Here is a 17901-nt window from a genome sequence, read left to right on the forward strand (position 1 = left end):
CCTCACCCTGCCGTCTGCGTATCAGCCGTGTGGTTTCCAGACTGGATCTTTCCTGGAGTCAGACTGATGTCTGTGGAGCCGATGGTGGCTCCCTGCAGACTCCCAGAACACAGATCTGAGACCAGCTGCAGGCCGCTCAGGTGCTGCGGTCTGAACTCACACACACACACACACACACACACAATAACATGTTTATTACACTGCTGCTCTATAAAATAACTAACATCTGATCATATTCTATCTGTGAGAAATTCTGACCAAACTCCATTCAGATATTTGATATTTTAACGTTTCCTTTGTTGTAATTAGTATGAAAGTGTGAATAAAGTGAATTAAGTGTTGTATATTAGGGTTTTTTTTTACTATTGATGTTGTTCTGCTTCATGGCAACATTTTCAAAAGGTTTTAGAAGAAACTCGATTCATAAATGACACAAATCTCACATGTTTCTTTGTTTTGCACATATTTTTAAAAAGTACTTTTAAGGATGTTTTTGGATGCTAAAGATTTTCTAATAATTTGCTGATATAAAATCAACCAAGCATCAAGCTACCACCATTAAAATCTAATGGACTCAATCGAGTTTTCTGGAAGAAGAAAAGTCATGATGTCAGTCTCTCTGAAAAGGTTTTTGAATTTAATAATAGTTGTGTAAAGATGATGAAAGCCGAACTGAAGAGCAGCTCCAGCCGCTTCAGAAACTCTCCTCACTCGTGTTTCAGCAGTTTTATGTGTTTGCAAACAGCTCAGAAACTCTTATTTTCCAGGAGTTTTAAACGGAGTCTGGTTGAATAAACGAGCCGGCGGGCGAACCTCCATGAATAGGCTAACGTTAGCCTGCTAGCCGCCGGCTGCAGCCTCACCTGAGTCCCGGTGTGCTTCTGCCGGCTCGGATTTTGGTGACTTTAATGGCGGACCCGGTGATGCAGCTGAGCGCCGCGGAGACTCTCAGGATCTGCCCGCCCTGCAGAGAACCGACACCGGGGACAGAACAGACAGCGGTGAGCTCGGAACCGGCTGCTGCCGCTGTTAGCATCTGTTAGCATGTTAGCAGCGCGGAACAACACGCAGCGTCTCTGTTTTGTCCGGTAAATCAGTGTGTGGTACTCACTCCCTCCATCACGCTGCCGTCCAGCTGCACCGCCGCGGACTCCATCTTCTCCAACTTCACTTTCTCACTGAAACGTTTTCTGTCCTGCTGCAACCTGCACTTTCTTCTTCTTCTGCTGCTGCTGCTGCCGATGCCTCCACTTTCTTCTTCTGTAACTTCTCTCTGTCAAGTTAGACGGAACCACCACAACCACTTCCGAATACCTTCAAAATAAAACAAAGTGATGCTCTCGCTACAGCTGCATGAAGACTGACGTCACATCCAGATACTTTACTGCAGTAAAAGTACAACTTCTGCAAGTAAAAATACTTCATAACAAGTCTGAAATGTAGTGGAGTAGAAGTATAAAGTAGCATCACATGGAAATACTCAAGTAAAGTACAAGTACCTCAAAACTATACTTCAGTACAGTACTTTCAGAGTAAATGTACTTAATTACTCTCCATCACTGATTGATAAATGTATTTATCTTGTCAAATGATTTGCTGATAAAGCTGAAGTCATAAAAACAATATTTAGACGTTTTTATAATGAAGAAGAAAATGTCCTAAAACCATCAGTGAATTAATTAATATATTTTTATGATAATCCAAACAATGTTTCATTATCAATCTTCGTATATAGTTTCATAAATAAAATATCATAAAACTAAATGTTAGCGGATTGTAATAATCAAATGATTTAACTAGTTAAATTGGTTTATGTTTTAGTGCTGTTGATAAATTCCAAAACAATACATACTCGAAATAAAACAAAAATATAAATAAAAGCAATTTTATTTTTAAAAAGTATACATATAAATATATTTTCTTACAGTTGTGATTTTATACTTTAATAACTGATTTGAACACTTTCAGTCATGTTGCATCGTACAGTTGTTTATAAATCTGTATGCTGTATATTATATATAACAGTTTTATATGTGTATATTGAAGCTTTGGGGTGAATAAACATTTAAAACAGATTTTTTCCAGAAAACATCAGCAGTTTCTGAAATGCTGTCTTTGTCCTTTATCTTGAAGAGCGTTTCCGGTGACGCTGCGTGTTTTCAGGTAACTTGACGCAGCTGGTGGTTCAGATGTGTCGCCCCCTGCAGGCCGCATGAAGAACAGCAGCAGAAATCACTGAGTCACAGCGTGATGAAGGTTTCTTATAATTAACTCAAAACAGCCTAAATGAAAAACAAATGATGACTTTTATACTTTATAAAGCTCCACAGTTCCCACACTTGTCACTGTTCCTTCTCCCAGTACAACCACTGTGTCATTTAATCCTGTGAGAACTAGTCTGAGTCTTGTTATGATGATTTCCTCCCTTCTGTTCCTTTCTTTAAAGTTATTTGTTATGACTGACTTTAATATTTTGTGATCCTTCCCTCCGTTCTGATCTTCCTTCACCTTTTCTGACAGAACTCCAAGTGGAACCGGTGATGTTATTTCCTTTTGCAAAGTGCTTTTTATTGTCACACTCATTCCCTTTCAGCCCCTCATGTGCTGGTACCCAACAGAACTGTGCATCTACACCACGTCTATAAAGTCTTAGCAAACTGCGGTAAAGTATGCCGAGTAAATCTTCTTTGACAGTCGTTGTTGGCTGTTTGCTTTCCAAGATGATGATTGAATCTGTGCTTTAGTTCTGATACACAAATCTGTTTTCAGTTTCTGGACTTTTTCTCTAATCTTTGATTTTTGCTGAAATATTGGATCATTTGAACATTTATTGAAATGAAAGCATGTGAGAAGTTTAGAGGGAAAAATCACTATTTGGTGGAGCTGTTAACAACTCATAGACATGTGAAATGTGACCCCGACTACACACTGCTTTTTGTAAGACGTCAAAAGCCAAAAAGGTTGGAAACCACTGGTTTCATCTTTAACAATGTGTTGTATTTTTAGACTTGATAAACTGTGAACCTGTCCTTTAAGTCTGACTGTTGTTGCTGGAGGAAGAACACTGGTGGTGCAACATGAGGGTTATTATTATTATTATGATAATTATTTCAGTGTCAGGTGGTCTGGTGGTTTAGTCTCTCTGTGGACAGTAGGGTTGGAGTTTTTTTAATTCATCTTTAATTCAACAGAGATTTATTAAAAAGTTAAAAAGTAAAGTTCGGAGTAATTTTAGATGAGTTTGTTATTGACTGCTGACCCGCAAACTCTCTCTCTCTCTCTCTCACACACACACACACACACACATACGTAACTTCCAGTAAGGAAAAAGGCGGGAGAAACAAACAGGGAGCAAAAACGAAAGCATTCCAGTCAGACATTTTCAAGCGAACAGAGCAGCAGAGGAAAACAGTCTGAGGCAGGGTGAGTGTTAATATTACAGCTGCAAATAATGACTATCATTATTGATCAATCTGCTGATTATTTTACTGATTAATTGTTTAGTTGATTGAACTGTGCCAGAAAAATATGAAATCACAGTGCTGATGTCTTCAATCGTTGTTTCCTTTGTTCTTTTCCTGGTTTCTGCGTCCTCACAGTGATGAAACGTGACACACTGCTGCAGTTAAAATAGAGAGAAGTCACAGTTAAAGTCATGTAAACTAATAAGAAGCTACTAAGTTGAGAGGAAGGACTGGGTTTATTATACTGTGTATGTGTGTGTGTCTCCAGTGTTACTGGTTTACCTCTCAGACTCCAGAAGATGAAGGATTTGAAGGAAGAGAAGGATGGAGCAGAGTCTCTGATATCCAGCTGTCTGTCTATGAAGAGCCACTGGTCTAAAGAAGAACCTCCATATTTAATAACTGAACCTGGACCCTCAGACACAAAGTAAGAGACTGTTTCTACTGTAAACTGACCTGAAGATGATTCAGTTTTTTAATCTCATTTGATGACCTACATTACAACAATATCCTTTTATAATTCTGTGTTTTTTCAATTCAGTCGCTGATCTTTTTGTTGCCTGAGCATTGATTGCATTATTTCTTCATTTATAGCTTTAATTTGTTTGAAGAGTCAGTTGCTTCTACCAATATTTAATACAGGTTAAGTTGCAGACAGATTGTTTTGTTTGTTTTCTAGACATGAACAAGTTAATCTGACAGCCCAGCATCAGGCAGCAGTGCCTTTAGTTTAACTGTTACTGAATTAACTGTTGTATAAAAATCATTTTTTTGTAATTTGGCATTTTTACAGCCCAAATGTCAGACAAACGTGTAGATGTTACAAAGTCTTCAGTGAAATATATCCAGTTTGCAGCTGCAGATAAAATATTTAGAACATGAAGAAGGAGACATGAACATAACTAATTGTTGTCATTATTAAATCATGACCCTGAGCCATGTTTCATGTTACATCTGCTCTTTACAAGAACTAATGATATGTATAAAACAGTTGTTGTTTCCACAGACAGAGAGCAGAGTCTCTGATATCCAGCTGTCTGTCTATCAAGAGTGACCAGTCCAAAGAACCTCCTCTAACCTTCAGTAATGAACCTGGACCCTCAGACACAAAGTAAGAGACTGTTTCTACTGTAAACTGACCTGAAGATGATTCGTGAGACGGTTTCATTAAGGTTGTAGTGTAGATATGAAGGAAACACGGTGGAAAGAAATAATGAACTAGCTTCCATTCAGCTGTAATCTAGAACAGATCTTCATGTACATGTTAACCAAAGACAGAGACAGGGCTGCTATTGCTATTTGATTTTCCAGTCTAAAAATCTAAAGTAGTAGCAGGTAACCCAGGGTGATATTTACTAAGGATTTAGTAACAAGTCATATTGTGTCTCCTTATTTACTAAAGGACTGCACCGGGGTTTTGTGCCGTTAAAATGGAAGAAAATTGAGTGTTTGGTCTCCTGCAATACAGAATGTGTCTTGACGTGTTCCTGTTCAAAGGCACAAAATATGGGAGGAAGTAATGGAAATGTATACAAACAGCCTGCTGCAGCTGATTTATCACTGCAGACTGACCACTGCAGCAGAGGAAACTGAGTCTGACATTTAACATTTGGGAAAAGTCAAATCTGTAAAACTGTTGTATCACACTGACACAGAGGGAGAGAGATTATAGCAGAAACAGTGAGAGAGAGAAACACAAATGAAAAGATGCATTATGAAGATATTTAGCAGAGCTCTCTGTTCAGCACCACAACACAAGACAAAAGAGCAGCAGCCTGTTATTTTTCACAAGTGGACTTTTCTGTTTTGCTCAGTTGCCTCCTGCTTATTTTTCCTGACTTTTAATGTCTCATAGTAGCTTAAAAGAGCCCTGTGGAGTTTTCTTGTTAACAGACAAAAGTCATGTTTAGATTGACTTACTGACCAAAACACATTGTGTGAATCCTTGTGGTCTAACAAATGTGTCGAATCCATTCCCTTCCTCATGAATTTGCAAAGCTAATTTATGAAGCTAGTATTTTAAATCCTGCATTGTTTACATCCATGTTTACTAGCTCGCACTCTTCTTCTTTGCCTTTGCAGACACTTTGTTGTGTCTGTCTAATTTCTTTTGAACCATTGTAATTATAGTATATGTTATTTAATTAAATTGAATGTGCTGAAGCTCAGAGCCTGAAGAACAAAAAATGTGTAACTGTCCAAATGACAGTCTGGACTGTTTATGTAGGGAAAGAGTTGCATCAACTTGTGAGCTGTCGGTTGGCCACCACTAATGTCGTGTCATAAAGAATGTGTTCATGTCCACAGAAAGCGGAAGAGGAGTGTTTCTGTGGAGGAGCAGCTGTCCTGCTGTTCTTTGTGTCAGGTCGTCCTGAAGGATCCAGTCTCTACCGGCTGTGAACACTGGTTCTGCAGTCAGTGCATCACCTCATACTGGGACCAGTCTGCTTCATCAGGACACTCCTCCTGTCCCCAGTGTGGAAAAAGATCCAGAACAAGACCTGGACTGCAGACAGACAGTCAGACCAGCACTGTGCAAAGTAAGACTGAAGATCTGTCTGCTGATGTCATCATCTCTGAAAACAGGACAGGAATCTACCTCCTCTATCCTACTGAAAATTAACAAAGTGAGACGTATTTCTTTTTAATTTTACCTTTTTTCTTCTCTTTCAGCAGATAGTGGTCTGCAAGAGATTTTAGATGAATACAAGATTGGTCTGAGAAGGAGATGTGAATGTGTGATTGAAGGAATTGATGAAATAGGAAGTGAAATCATCCTCAATCGGATCTACACTGAGCTCTACATCACAGAGGGACAGAGTGAAGACGTTAATACCCAGCATGAGGTGAGGCAGCTTGAGGCAGCTTCCAAGATGAAGATCCTTCATGACACTCCAATCAGGTGTCACGACATCTTTAAAGTCTTACCTGACCAAGAGAAACACATCAGAGTCGTTGTGACAAACGGTGTTGCTGGCATTGGAAAAACCTTCTCAGTGCAGAAGTTCACTCTGGACTGGGCAGGGGGCTCAGAAAACCAAGATGTCAGTCTGGTGATTCCGCTTTCGTTCAGGGAGCTGAACTTGATCAGAGATGAGCAGTACAGTCTCCTCATGCTGATCCATGAATTCCATCCAACATTACAGAAGGTCACAGAAGAGAAGCTCGCTGTCTGGAAAGTTTTGTTCATCTTTGATGGCCTGGATGAAAGCAGACTTTCACTGGATTTCAAGAACAATGAGGTTGTGTCTGATGTCACACAGAAGTCATCGGTCAACGTGCTATTTACAAACCTCATTGAGGGGAATCTGCTTCCCTCGGCTCACATCTGGATAACATCCCGACCTGCAGCAGCCAATCAGATCCCTCCTACATGTGTTGACAGGGTAACAGAAGTACGAGGCTTCACTGACGCTCAGAAGGAGGAGTACTTCAGGAGGAGACTCAGTGATAAAGAGCTGTCCGGCAGAATCATTTCACACATCAAGACATCGAGGAGCCTCCACATCATGTGTCGCATCCCAGTCTTCTGCTGGATCATTGCTACAGTTCTGGAACACATGTTGACTACAGACCAGAGAGGAGAGCTGCCCAAGACCCTGACTGACCTGTACTCACACTTCCTGATGGTTCAGACAAAGAGGAAGAAGCACAAGTATGATGAGGGGCATGGGACAAGTCCACAAGAGCTGACGGAGGCTGACAGTGAAGTTCTTCTGAAGCTGGGGAGGCTGGCATTTGAACATCTGGAGAAAGGAAACATCATGTTCTACCAAGAAGACCTGGAACAGTGTGGTCTTGATGTCACAGTGGCCTCACTGTTATCAGGAGTTTGTACAGAGATCTTCAAAAGAGAGAGTGTGATCTTCCAGAAAACAGTCTACTGCTTTGTTCATATGAGCATTCAGGAGTTTCTGGCTGCAGTCTACATGTACCACTGTTACACCAACAGCAACACAGAGGTACTGAAGGACTTCCTGGGAAAAAAACACAGTGACTCATCTCAGTATGAGTCGTCTCAGGATGAGTCATTGGAAGATGTGGATGATGATGATGATGATGATGATGATGATGATGATGATGATGACGATGACAGAGACAATGACCATTACTCATCTCTGGATGATGTCCTTGATGATGTGGCTGATGATGATGATGATGATAATAATAATGATGATGATGATAATAACACAGACGATGACCATTACTCATCTCTTGATGACTTCCTGATGGCAGCCATGGAGAAATCTCTCAGAAGTGAAAATGGCCACCTGGACCTGTTTGTTCGCTTCCTTCATGGCCTCTCTCTGGAGTCCAACCAGAGTCTCTTTGGAGGCCTGCTGAGTCAGACAGAGAACAGTCCAGAAATCATCCAGGGAACCATCAACAGGCTGAAGGACATGAACACTAAGGATGATTATGATGATGATGATTTTATCTCTCCTGACAGAAGCATCAACATCTTCCACTGTCTGATGGAGATGAACGACCACTCAGTACATCAGGAGATCCTACAGTTCCTGAAGTCAGAGAACAGATCAGAGAAGGAACTCTCTCTGATCCACTGCTCAGGTCTGGCCTACATGCTGCAGATGTCAGAGGAGGTTCTGGATGAGTTGGACCTGGAGAAGTACAACACATCACTGGAGGGGCGACTGAGACTGCTCCCAGCGGTGAGGAACTGCAGAAAGGCTCAGTAAGTCCAGATGTGATTAACATTATAAATCAGTGTAGATTAGTTCTTCAAATATGAATAATATGAAATTCTTATTATTGTTAAAATAGCACTCTACTTGTTTATAGCTGAAATAATATGTCAGTTATATTTAATCACAGATGTTCTTGAGCTGATTCAAATGTTGTGAGTGCAAATAATGTTGATTTTTTAGTTGGTTGTGTTCATAGCTGTTAAGTTAATGAACACAGTTATTCTATTTATTTCTAGTAATTATTGGATTTTACAGTTTTTTTCTATTTATCTTCCTTTGGGTGACAGAGGCGTCATTCAAACCTGGTAAAACAACTGAAGGACTTTAGAGGTTGGGGCTCAGGTTATGTTGTAGCAGCATTTTATCACTATATATATCAGTATTTTACAGTTATCAGTTTCAATTTTCAATTCAATTCAATTTTATTTATATAGCACCAAATCACAACAAAAGTAATCTCAGGGAACTTTTCAAATAGAGCAGGTCTAGACAATTCCCCCATGAGCAAGCAGACCGAATCTGGAAGATGGTCCCACAGGAGAGGAGCCTGATAGCTGAAGGCTCTGCCTCCCGTTCTACTTTTGGAGACTGTAGGAACCACAATTAAGCCTGCATTCTGGGAGCGTAGTGTTCTAGTGGGGTAATAGGGTACTATGAGCTCTTTAAGATGATGGTTAATGACCATTAAGAGCTTTGTAGGAGAAAAGAATGATTTTAAATTCAATTCTAGATTTTACTGGAAGCCAATGCAGCAAAGCTAAAATGACGATATATGATCTCTTCTTCTAGTTTTTGTCAGTACACATGCAGCTGCATTCTGGACCAGCTGGAGAGTCTTTAGAGACTTGTTAGGGCAGTCTGATAATAAGGAATTGCAATAATCCAGCCTGGAAGTAACAAATATGTTGACTAGAGGTTTGATTCCAGTGGTGGACCTTTGTTTAATGTCATTCTGTCTCTCTCTCAACTGTTGCTTTCCATTAAAGGAATAAAATGCCCCAGAAAAAAGTATTTAAGAACATAAAAAAGATTAGCTGAACAACTGATGTGAAGAGCACAAATGTTAATCAAAATGGGGAATGTCAAACTGTTTTGTCATCAAATGCATTCAGTAAATATAGAGTGTCCTTTTTCATGATAACATATGTGGTAATATATATGTCATTACAGACTTTCTGACTGTGGACTCATAGAGACTCACTGTGAAATTGTGGCCGCAGCTCTGAAGTCCAATCCCTCCCATTTGAGAGAGCTGGATCTGAGTGAAAACGCCATGGCTGATCCAGAAGTGAAGCTTCTGTCTGCTGGACTGGAGAGTCCAAACTGTAGATTGGAGACTCTGAGGTCAGTTCACTGGCTGTAGCTTTGGAAGGTTTTTTCCTCCATATATTCAAATCTGTAGAATATATATTTTTGGGGGAATTCAAAAGTCTTCTTCTGTATAAAAATAACTAAAAAATCTAAACTAATATGAGGTTTCAGCAGTTTAGTTACACATATCAAGTAAGTATCTTTGTGTTTCTTCAGTTTCCCTGCTGAGCTGTAGTGGAGGGATCGTAACTCAAAGAGGGAACTTTGTGCTAAATAGTCTGTAACTTCGAGTTAGACAAAATCAAGTGGGTGTCTACCAGACTGTCAAAGCCTCATATTAGCTTCAGCTGAACGTACAAACTCATTTCCTACAGTATAGCTGTGTTAGGAAGAGACCACTTTACAGTCAGTATGGACAGGAAGAATGCTTACTGCCACCAATAACATGTTTTAATTACACATACCTACTGAACTATCAAATACAAAAATAATGAGCAGGTTTTTAGTCTAAGATGTTTGATTTCATAATGATCGTCTAATTACGGACTTGACAGTAGAAGGCTGACATTATGATGATCCACAATAGCACAATGACAAAGTCACTCTGCTTATTTTTGGGAAAAGCTCATTTATGAGGACATAGTTGGGCCATAAATGATTTTATCTACATCATTTATTCTTTTTTCAGTTTGAGGGACTGTAGTTTATCAGAGATCAGCTTTGCTACTCTGGTCTCAGCTCTGAAGTCCAACCCCTCCCACCTGAGAGAGCTGGAGCTGAGTGACAACAAGCTGCAGGATTCAGGACTGAAGCTGTTGTGTGATTTTCTGGAAAGTCCACACTGTAGACTGGAGACTCTGAGGTCAGCTCACTGACTGTCTGTTACTATTGTTGATCTTAATGTTTAATAACTGAACCTAATTTATGTATGTACATAACTTACATCCATGAAGTTAATTATATTCATGTTTATAATTTTTGGTAAAGAGTCACATCTATATACAGAAGATCCTATCAACTAATATCTGTTTTAAATTGATCAGGTTTACTTATTGAATGAGAAATAATTCTTTAATATATTCTTTAATGTGTTTTAATAAATAATGTTTGAACATTGACATTGACCTTTCAGAACACACACACACACACACACACACAGGGGGGGCACAGAGAGATCAATGCAGGTGTTTAAAGTATGAATATAGTATTTTTATGAATCAGTGTTGACATTATTAGGTGTCTGAATGTTGAGAGCTCTTTTTCTCTGTTTGTATTTGACATTTTTTAACTTGCATTCTGTTGGATTCAGTTGTTTGGCATTTCCATTTTCTAAACCTCTACATGCTAGACCTTCTTCAGCTCTGATCAGATTATGAGACACTGAATGATTTCAAGCAGGAACTTTGTCTTCTAAAGTGATGTCATTTATTCTTTATTCAGATTGAAGCACTGCAGTTTGTCTGAGATCAGCTGTGCTTCTCTGGCCTCAGCTCTGAAGTCCAACCCCTCCCATCTGAGAGAGCTGGAGCTGAGTGGAAACAAGCTGCAGATTTCAGGATTGAAGTTGCTGTGTGATTTTCTGGAGAGTCCACACTGTAGACTGGAGACTCTGAGGTCAGTTCACTGACTGTCTGTTACTATTGTTGATCTGAATGTTTAACAACTGAACTTAATTTATGTCTGTACATAACTTACATCCATGAAGTAAACTTAATATATATATATATATATATATATATATATATATATATATATATATATATATATATATATATATATTCATTTATGTATTTATTTTTCTGTACAAAATTTATTTTGTCATTATGAAAGATGACTGATTCTTAAAGAAACTATAGAAAATGTCCATTGTTCGTTGTTAAAGTAAATTCATGTTTATAATTTTTGGAGTCACAATTGTATACAGTAGATCCTCTCAACTAATATCTGTTTTAAATTGATCAGGTTTACTTACTGAGGGAGAAATAATTCTTTATCATATTCTTTAATGTGTTCTAATAAATAATGTTTGATCATTGATATTGATCCTTCAGAACACACACACACACACACACACACACACACACACACACACACCACACACACACACACACACACACACACACACACACACACACACACAGAGGGAGGACACAGAGAGATCAATGCTGATGTTTAAAGTATGAATATAGTATTTTTATGAATCATTGTTGAAATTAATAGGTGTCTGAATGTTGAAAACTCTTTATCACTGTCTATATCTGACAGTTTTTAACCATAATCCTGTTGGATTCAAGTGTTTGGAGTTTCCATTTTCTTCTACATTTTAAACCTTCTTCAGCTCTGAACAGATTATGAAACACTGAATGATTTCAAGCAGGAATTTTGTCTTCTAAAGTGACATCATTTATTCTTTATTCAGATTGAATCGCTGCAGTTTGTCAAAGATCTGCTGTGCTTCTCTGGCCTCAGCTCTGAAGTCCAACCCCTCCCATCTGAGAGAGCTGGAGCTGAGTGGAAACAAGCTGCAGGTTTCAGGATTGAAGCTGTTGTGTGATTTTCTGGAGAGTCCACACTGTAGACTGGAGACTCTGGGGTCAGTTCACTGACTGTCTGTTACTATTGTTGATCTTAATGTTTAATAACTGAACCTAATTTATGTACGTACATAACTTACATCCATGAAGTTAATTATATTCATGTTTATAATTTTTGGTAAAGAGTGACGAGTATACAGAAGATCCTCTCAACTAATATCTGTTTTAAATTGATCAGGTTTACTTATTGAATGAGAAATATTTCTTTAATATATTCTTTAATGTGTTTTAATAAATAATGTTTGATCATTGATATTGATCCTTCAGAGCACACACACACACACACACACACACACACACACACAGAGAGAGAGAGATAGAGAGAGAGAGGACACAAAGAGATCAATACTGGTGTTTAAACTATTTTTATGAATCAGTGTTGACATGAATAGGTGACTGAATGATGAGAACTCTTTTTCTCTGTTTGTATTTGACAGTTTTTAACCTGCATCCTCTTGGATCCAGGTGTTTGGAGTTTCCATTTTCTAAACTTCTACATTCTAAATCTTCTTCAGCTCTGAACAGATATGAGACACTGAATGATTTCAAGCTGGAACTTTGTCTTCTAAAGTGTTGTCATGTATTCTTTATTCAGATTGAGGGACTGCAGTTTGTCAGAGATCAGCTTTGCTACTCTGGTCTCAGCTCTGAAGTCCAACCCCTCCCATCTCAGAGAGCTGGAGTTCAGTCTCAATGAGCTGCAGGATTCAAGATTGAAGCTACTGTGTGATTTTCTGGAGAGTCCACACTGTAGACTGGAGACTCTGAGGTCAGCTCACTGACTGTCTGTTACTATTGTTGATCTTAATGTTTAACAACTGAACTTAATTCATGTACATGCATAACTTACATCCATGAAGTTATTTTTTTCCATATTTTTTTTCTGCACAAAGTTTAGTCTGTAGTTATTATAATAAAGATGACTGATTCTTAAAGAAACTGTAGAAAATGTCCACTGTTAGTTGTTAAAGTAAATTAATGTTTATAACTTTTGATAAAGAGTCACATGTGTATACAGAAGATCGTCTCGACTAATATCTGTTTTAAATTGGTCACATTTACTTCCTAAAGAAGAATTATTTCTTTATTATATTCTTTAATGTGTTTTAATGAATAATGTTTGATCATTGATATTGATCCTTCAGAACACAGACACACACACACAGACACACACACACAGACACACACACACACACACAGAGGAACACAGAGAGATCAGTGCTGGTGTTTAAAGTATGAATGTAGTATTTTTATGAATCAGTGTTGACATGAGTAGGTGTCTGAATGTTGAAAACTCTTTTTCACTGTTTGTATTTGACAATTTTTAACCTGCATCCTCTTGGATTCAGGTGTTTGGAGTTTCCATTTTCTAAACTTCTACATTCTAAACCTTCTTCAGCTCTGAACAGATTATGAAACACTGAATGGTTTCAAGCTGGAACTTTGTCTCCTAAAGTTACATCATTTATTCTTTATTCAGATTGAGGGACTGCAGTTTGTCAGAGATCAGCTGTGCTTATCTAGCCTCAGCTCTGAAGTCCAACCCCTCCCATCTGAGAGAGCTGGAGCTGAGTGGAAACAAGCTTCAGGATTCAGGATTGAAGCTGTTGTGTGATTTTCTGGAGAGTCCACACTGTAGACTGGAGACTCTGGGGTCAGTTTACCGTTTAACAACTGAACCTAGTTTATGTATATACATAATTTACATCCATAAAGTAAATTTTTTTCATATATATTTTTTTTACTCTACAAAGTTTAGTCTGTAGTTATAAAAGTTGCCTGATTTTTAAAGAAACTGTACAAAATGTCAAATGTTAGTTGTTAAAGTAAATTAATATTTATCACTTTCGATAAAGACTCACATCTGTATGCAGAGGATCCTCTCAACTAACATCTGTTTTAAATTGATCAGGTTTATTTTCTTTAATGTGTTTTAATGAATAACATTTGATCATTGATTTTGATCCTTCAGAACACACACACACACACACACACACAGAGGGAGGACACAGAGAGCTCAATGCAGGTGTTTAAAGTATGAATATAGTATTTTTATGAATCAGTGTTGACATAAATAGGTGTCTGAATGTTGAGAACTCATTATCACTGTCTATATCTGACAGTTTTTAACCTGAATCCTGTTGGATTCAAGTGTTTGGAGTTTCCATTTTCTAAACTTCTACATTCTAAACCTTCTTCAGCTCTGAACAGATTATGAAACACTAAATGATTTCAAGCAGGAACTTTGTCTTCTAAAGTGATGTCATTTATTCTTTATTCAGATTGAAGTACTGCAGTTTGTCAGAGATCAGCTGTGCTTCTCTGGCCTCAGCTCTGAAGTCCAACCCCTCCCATCTGAGAGAGCTGGAGCTGAGTGACAACAATCTTCAGGAATCAGACGTGCAGCTGCTGTCTGATCTTAAGGAGATTCCACAATGTAGACTGGAGACTCTAAGGTCAGTAGAGAGTTGGAGTCAGTCCATGCTGGTTTCAGCAGTATTGTATTTAACACAGCAAAGATCCAGTATTTCCTGGTGAACTTCCAACCTTCTCAGTGGCTGCTTTCCTTAGTGAAGCTGTGAGAGAAGAATGGTAACAGGTTTCAGGATTGGACAGAAAGACAGAGATAGAGAGAACAGTCAGACAATCAGATCAGCTAGAAGCTTGTTGTGAGCTCATGTGAAAACAACTGTTGTTGTTGTGTTCATGTCTGCAGGAAATAAAGCTGTATTACAGCTGACAGCCTTACAAGATGTATAGAAACAGTGGTCCTCATCATCAAACTGTCCTACCATCAAATCTGATCTGAAAGTGTTTGTTCTCTTATTTCAACACTAAAGAATTGATCAGTTCATCTTTGTCAGAGCTCTGAGATCAGTCTGACTGAAGCTTGCAAATCACTGGCTCTGATTTCACAGAACCATCATTATGTTTAATAACATGTGGTCTCAACCTCTGCTGAAGTCCAGGAATCACAGCAGGTGTTTAGCTGAGAGTGTTGACTGATTGGCATGTGATGATTTAACAGCAGGAAAGATCCTCAAATCCCACAAAGACTCTGTAGCTTTTAAACTTTTATTACAGTTCACATGTATCAATAGTAAATCCATTAGTAAACCGATGAGTGAACGATGTGGTGATGACTTTCAGCAATTTATTTCCTCTGTTTACTTCAGTGAAATCTGCAGATTAAACAGACTTGATGCCAAAAGTCTCTGCAAGTCTGTGAGCTTGGAGTTCCGTGTGTTCACTCCAAAACATGTGAACTCTGTTGTTTCTTCCTCTCTCATCAGATGGGAGTCTCTGTAAGAGTGTGAGTGAACATCCAGGAGTGTGTGTTGAGAGAGGATCAGCTGTATCCTGATGATCCATCTGGACCGGAGTCTGGATCTGGATTTTGTCATCTTCACTCAAGTCTCTTGACTGACTACAAACTGAACAGTTAACTTTGGATTTTGTTGAAGTCAGCACTTTACAGATTTGTTATACATGAGCCATTTGATGCAGAAAAGATTAACAACAAAACAGGTGTTATAAGTCAGACTCTGACCCTGAGCCCATATTTATCAAACGTCTCAGAATCACACTGAGAGTTAACAAGGACTCAAACTAATTTATTAAGCAGAAGAGAATTTACTCTGACTTTCAGCAGGAGAAGGATTACTCCTGGAAGAGAGTGAGATGTCACTGTTTTACCACAGTCAGAGCAGCAAAGTAGAAGTAATGACGACGTGTTGTAGCTTTCTCACAGTCTCAGCTAAAAATATTTAACAGTGGTAATTTGGTATATTATGTTTATAGGCAGGTAACCAGGCAGGTAACTTACCAAGGTTATGTAACAAAACTATGATGCTAAAATTCATTATAAGATGATATTTACAAACTGTAAAGAAAGCCTCAGAAAAAAATGTAGCCTATATGTTAATTAAGATAACAGGTCATTTGACTCAATTGTGTGAAATGATCTTGGTTCAGCCACATGGTTTCACAGCCTGTAATAGTGCTGCATCTTGCACATATTGCACAGACACATGTTGCAAACCCTCTCCATGAAGAACATCTTCTCTTCCACTGTCCAATTCCTCTTTCAACTACACCCCAAGTTAACTTCTGTTCTCTACATGAAGGTAAATACACCTTAACCCAATAGAAACATATATTGTTAAGGTGTATCCTCCTCTCTCAAATATCAGGCTGTAGCTCTGCTGTTATTTGAAGTAGCCTAAATAAAAAATAAGCCTATAAAATGTTTGACCTGTTGTAATGAAGTTGAGATATCCTTCATTATGCAGCTGACATGATTATTTTCAAATAAAAGTTTTAGTGGGCTGTAACTGAGGACCCTTGTCATGCTCTTTATCTTTACGATGTGCATTAAGCCAGATCAAAGTGTCATTCATGACTTCCGGTTCTGTTGGTTCTAACAGAATCGTCACTGTTGCACAGCTGCATTTTCCCTGTTACGATAAAGTGTAACATTGTGAGGACATTCTGTATTTATTTAAATGATGTTCTGTAGAAACATCATGTCTTCTCCTCTGCATCACACACAAAGTCAGTCTCACAAATTATTTTGTTTTTATCCTGCATCAAGCTTCAGCTTCATGTATAACATCTATTTTTATTGTAGTTATTTTTTCTGTCTTTGTGTATAAGTGAGCCATATTTGATTGAATCTGTGTTCTTTGTTTTGGATCTGTGGATCTGTTAGATTTTTTGCCTAACCACTGGACCACTAGAACATGTCTGGTGGCCGCTTTATTTTGAAGGTCCATTATTATTATAATTTCCTATTAATTTCTTCAAAGTTTCCAGGAAAGAATTGTCTGTGTAATTTGGTCTTTTTATAGATTTCCATTTCGACCTGAGTTAATATTTATTCATCAGTCATTTATTATTGGAAACTTTATTCTCATATATGTTGAATTGTATATTTTTTCTGTAGATTAAACATGTTTGCATGTTTGGCTGACCTGCTGTGAACTGACTAAAAGACTTTAGCTTATGTTAGCTTAACAACTGGAATTCATTCATTGGAAGTGAACCAACTGAACACTGTCTTTATTTGACCTATAAATTAGTGATAAAGTACTTGGTTCTTTTCAGGAAATTAACTAACTTTAGATTGTCTGTGTTTTCTTTATTCAGTCACTTTATTGCTAAAATCAAGTGCAATATACAAACAAGGAAACCTCACCACAAAGTGACGATACTAGAAAACAGCAATCCACACAGATATGAACCTACAGTGTGGAACTTCTGCTACAGCCTGTAGCACCTCACACTGCGCCTCCTTTGGCTCGTGGCTCTTCTCTTATTTTACCTTTTTAAGCCCAAAGAGCACCTGCCTCCAGTCAAATGGCAGACAGTGTTAAAGCTGGGCTCAACCAGCCACGGATAGGTGTAGAGGGCTTTCATGACCAGAAGTAACCTTTTGCTGTCTTCTAATGAGCACAGGATCAAATCTTGTCTGAAACACAGCTCTGATATTCTTTTATACAGCTACCATGCATCATTTTATAATAAATATTTACTCTCATAGTCACTGATTTATTTTAATTTAGCTTTATCATTGCAGAAATATATTTTTGATAACAGTAACAATAGAAAGAAATTAATGAAAAGTTTGTCCAAATTACTTTTTCAGATCATTTCCAATGTTTCAAACATTCATACAGTAAAATCATCTGCTAAATGTAGAGGACTGCTCTAACTTGAATAAAATGCATTCTGACCATGAAACAGTTATGACATTTACCATTTAAAGACATGATTAGTATTGTTTTTATAAGTTAATTAATTTTTACTTAATCTTTATTTGAC

The 17901-nt window shown here is 38.0% G+C and overlaps 2 protein-coding genes across 3 annotated transcripts in view; one reads left to right on the forward strand and one right to left on the reverse strand.

The window, feature by feature from the left end:
- Positions 1 to 1284, reverse strand: part of rtca (RNA 3'-terminal phosphate cyclase) — a 7706-nt gene extending 6422 nt beyond the window's left edge. For both annotated transcript variants that reach the window (XM_044362622.1, XM_044362621.1), the window contains exons 1-3: positions 1112 to 1284; positions 864 to 964; positions 7 to 150 (exon numbers count right to left, since the gene is read on the reverse strand). In XM_044362622.1, coding sequence (XP_044218557.1) covers positions 7 to 150; positions 864 to 964; positions 1112 to 1156 — 290 coding nt within the window. In that variant the 5' untranslated portion in view covers positions 1157 to 1284. The remainder of the gene's footprint in view (positions 1 to 6; positions 151 to 863; positions 965 to 1111) is intronic.
- Positions 1285 to 5736: 4452 nt separating this feature from the next.
- Positions 5737 to 15410, forward strand: LOC122989014 (NACHT, LRR and PYD domains-containing protein 12-like). The gene is made up of 10 exons (XM_044361692.1): positions 5737 to 6004; positions 6138 to 8160; positions 9344 to 9517; positions 10173 to 10346; positions 10925 to 11098; positions 11904 to 12077; positions 12674 to 12847; positions 13559 to 13732; positions 14361 to 14534; positions 15372 to 15410. The coding sequence occupies exons 1-10, from the start codon at positions 5737 to 5739 to the stop codon at positions 15385 to 15387; spliced, it is 3525 nt and encodes a 1174-aa protein (XP_044217627.1). The 3' UTR covers positions 15388 to 15410.
- Positions 15411 to 17901: the final 2491 nt, after the last annotated feature.

Source organism: Thunnus albacares, chromosome 9 (assembly GCF_914725855.1).
Source record: "Thunnus albacares chromosome 9, fThuAlb1.1, whole genome shotgun sequence".
In the NCBI taxonomy this organism is placed as follows: Eukaryota; Metazoa; Chordata; class Actinopteri; order Scombriformes; family Scombridae; genus Thunnus; species Thunnus albacares.

Bases quoted from the DNA above. Each gene is read 5' to 3' on its own strand.
- LOC122989014 (XM_044361692.1), top strand. From the start codon at position 5,737: ATGTCGTGTCATAAAGAATGTGTTCATGTCCACAGAAAGCGGAAGAGG. The intron at 9,518-10,172 runs GTCAGTTCACTG...TTCTTTTTTCAG, and splicing joins TGTAGATTGGAGACTCTGAG to TTTGAGGGACTGTAGTTTAT. The intron at 12,078-12,673 runs GTCAGTTCACTG...TTCTTTATTCAG, and splicing joins TGTAGACTGGAGACTCTGGG to ATTGAGGGACTGCAGTTTGT.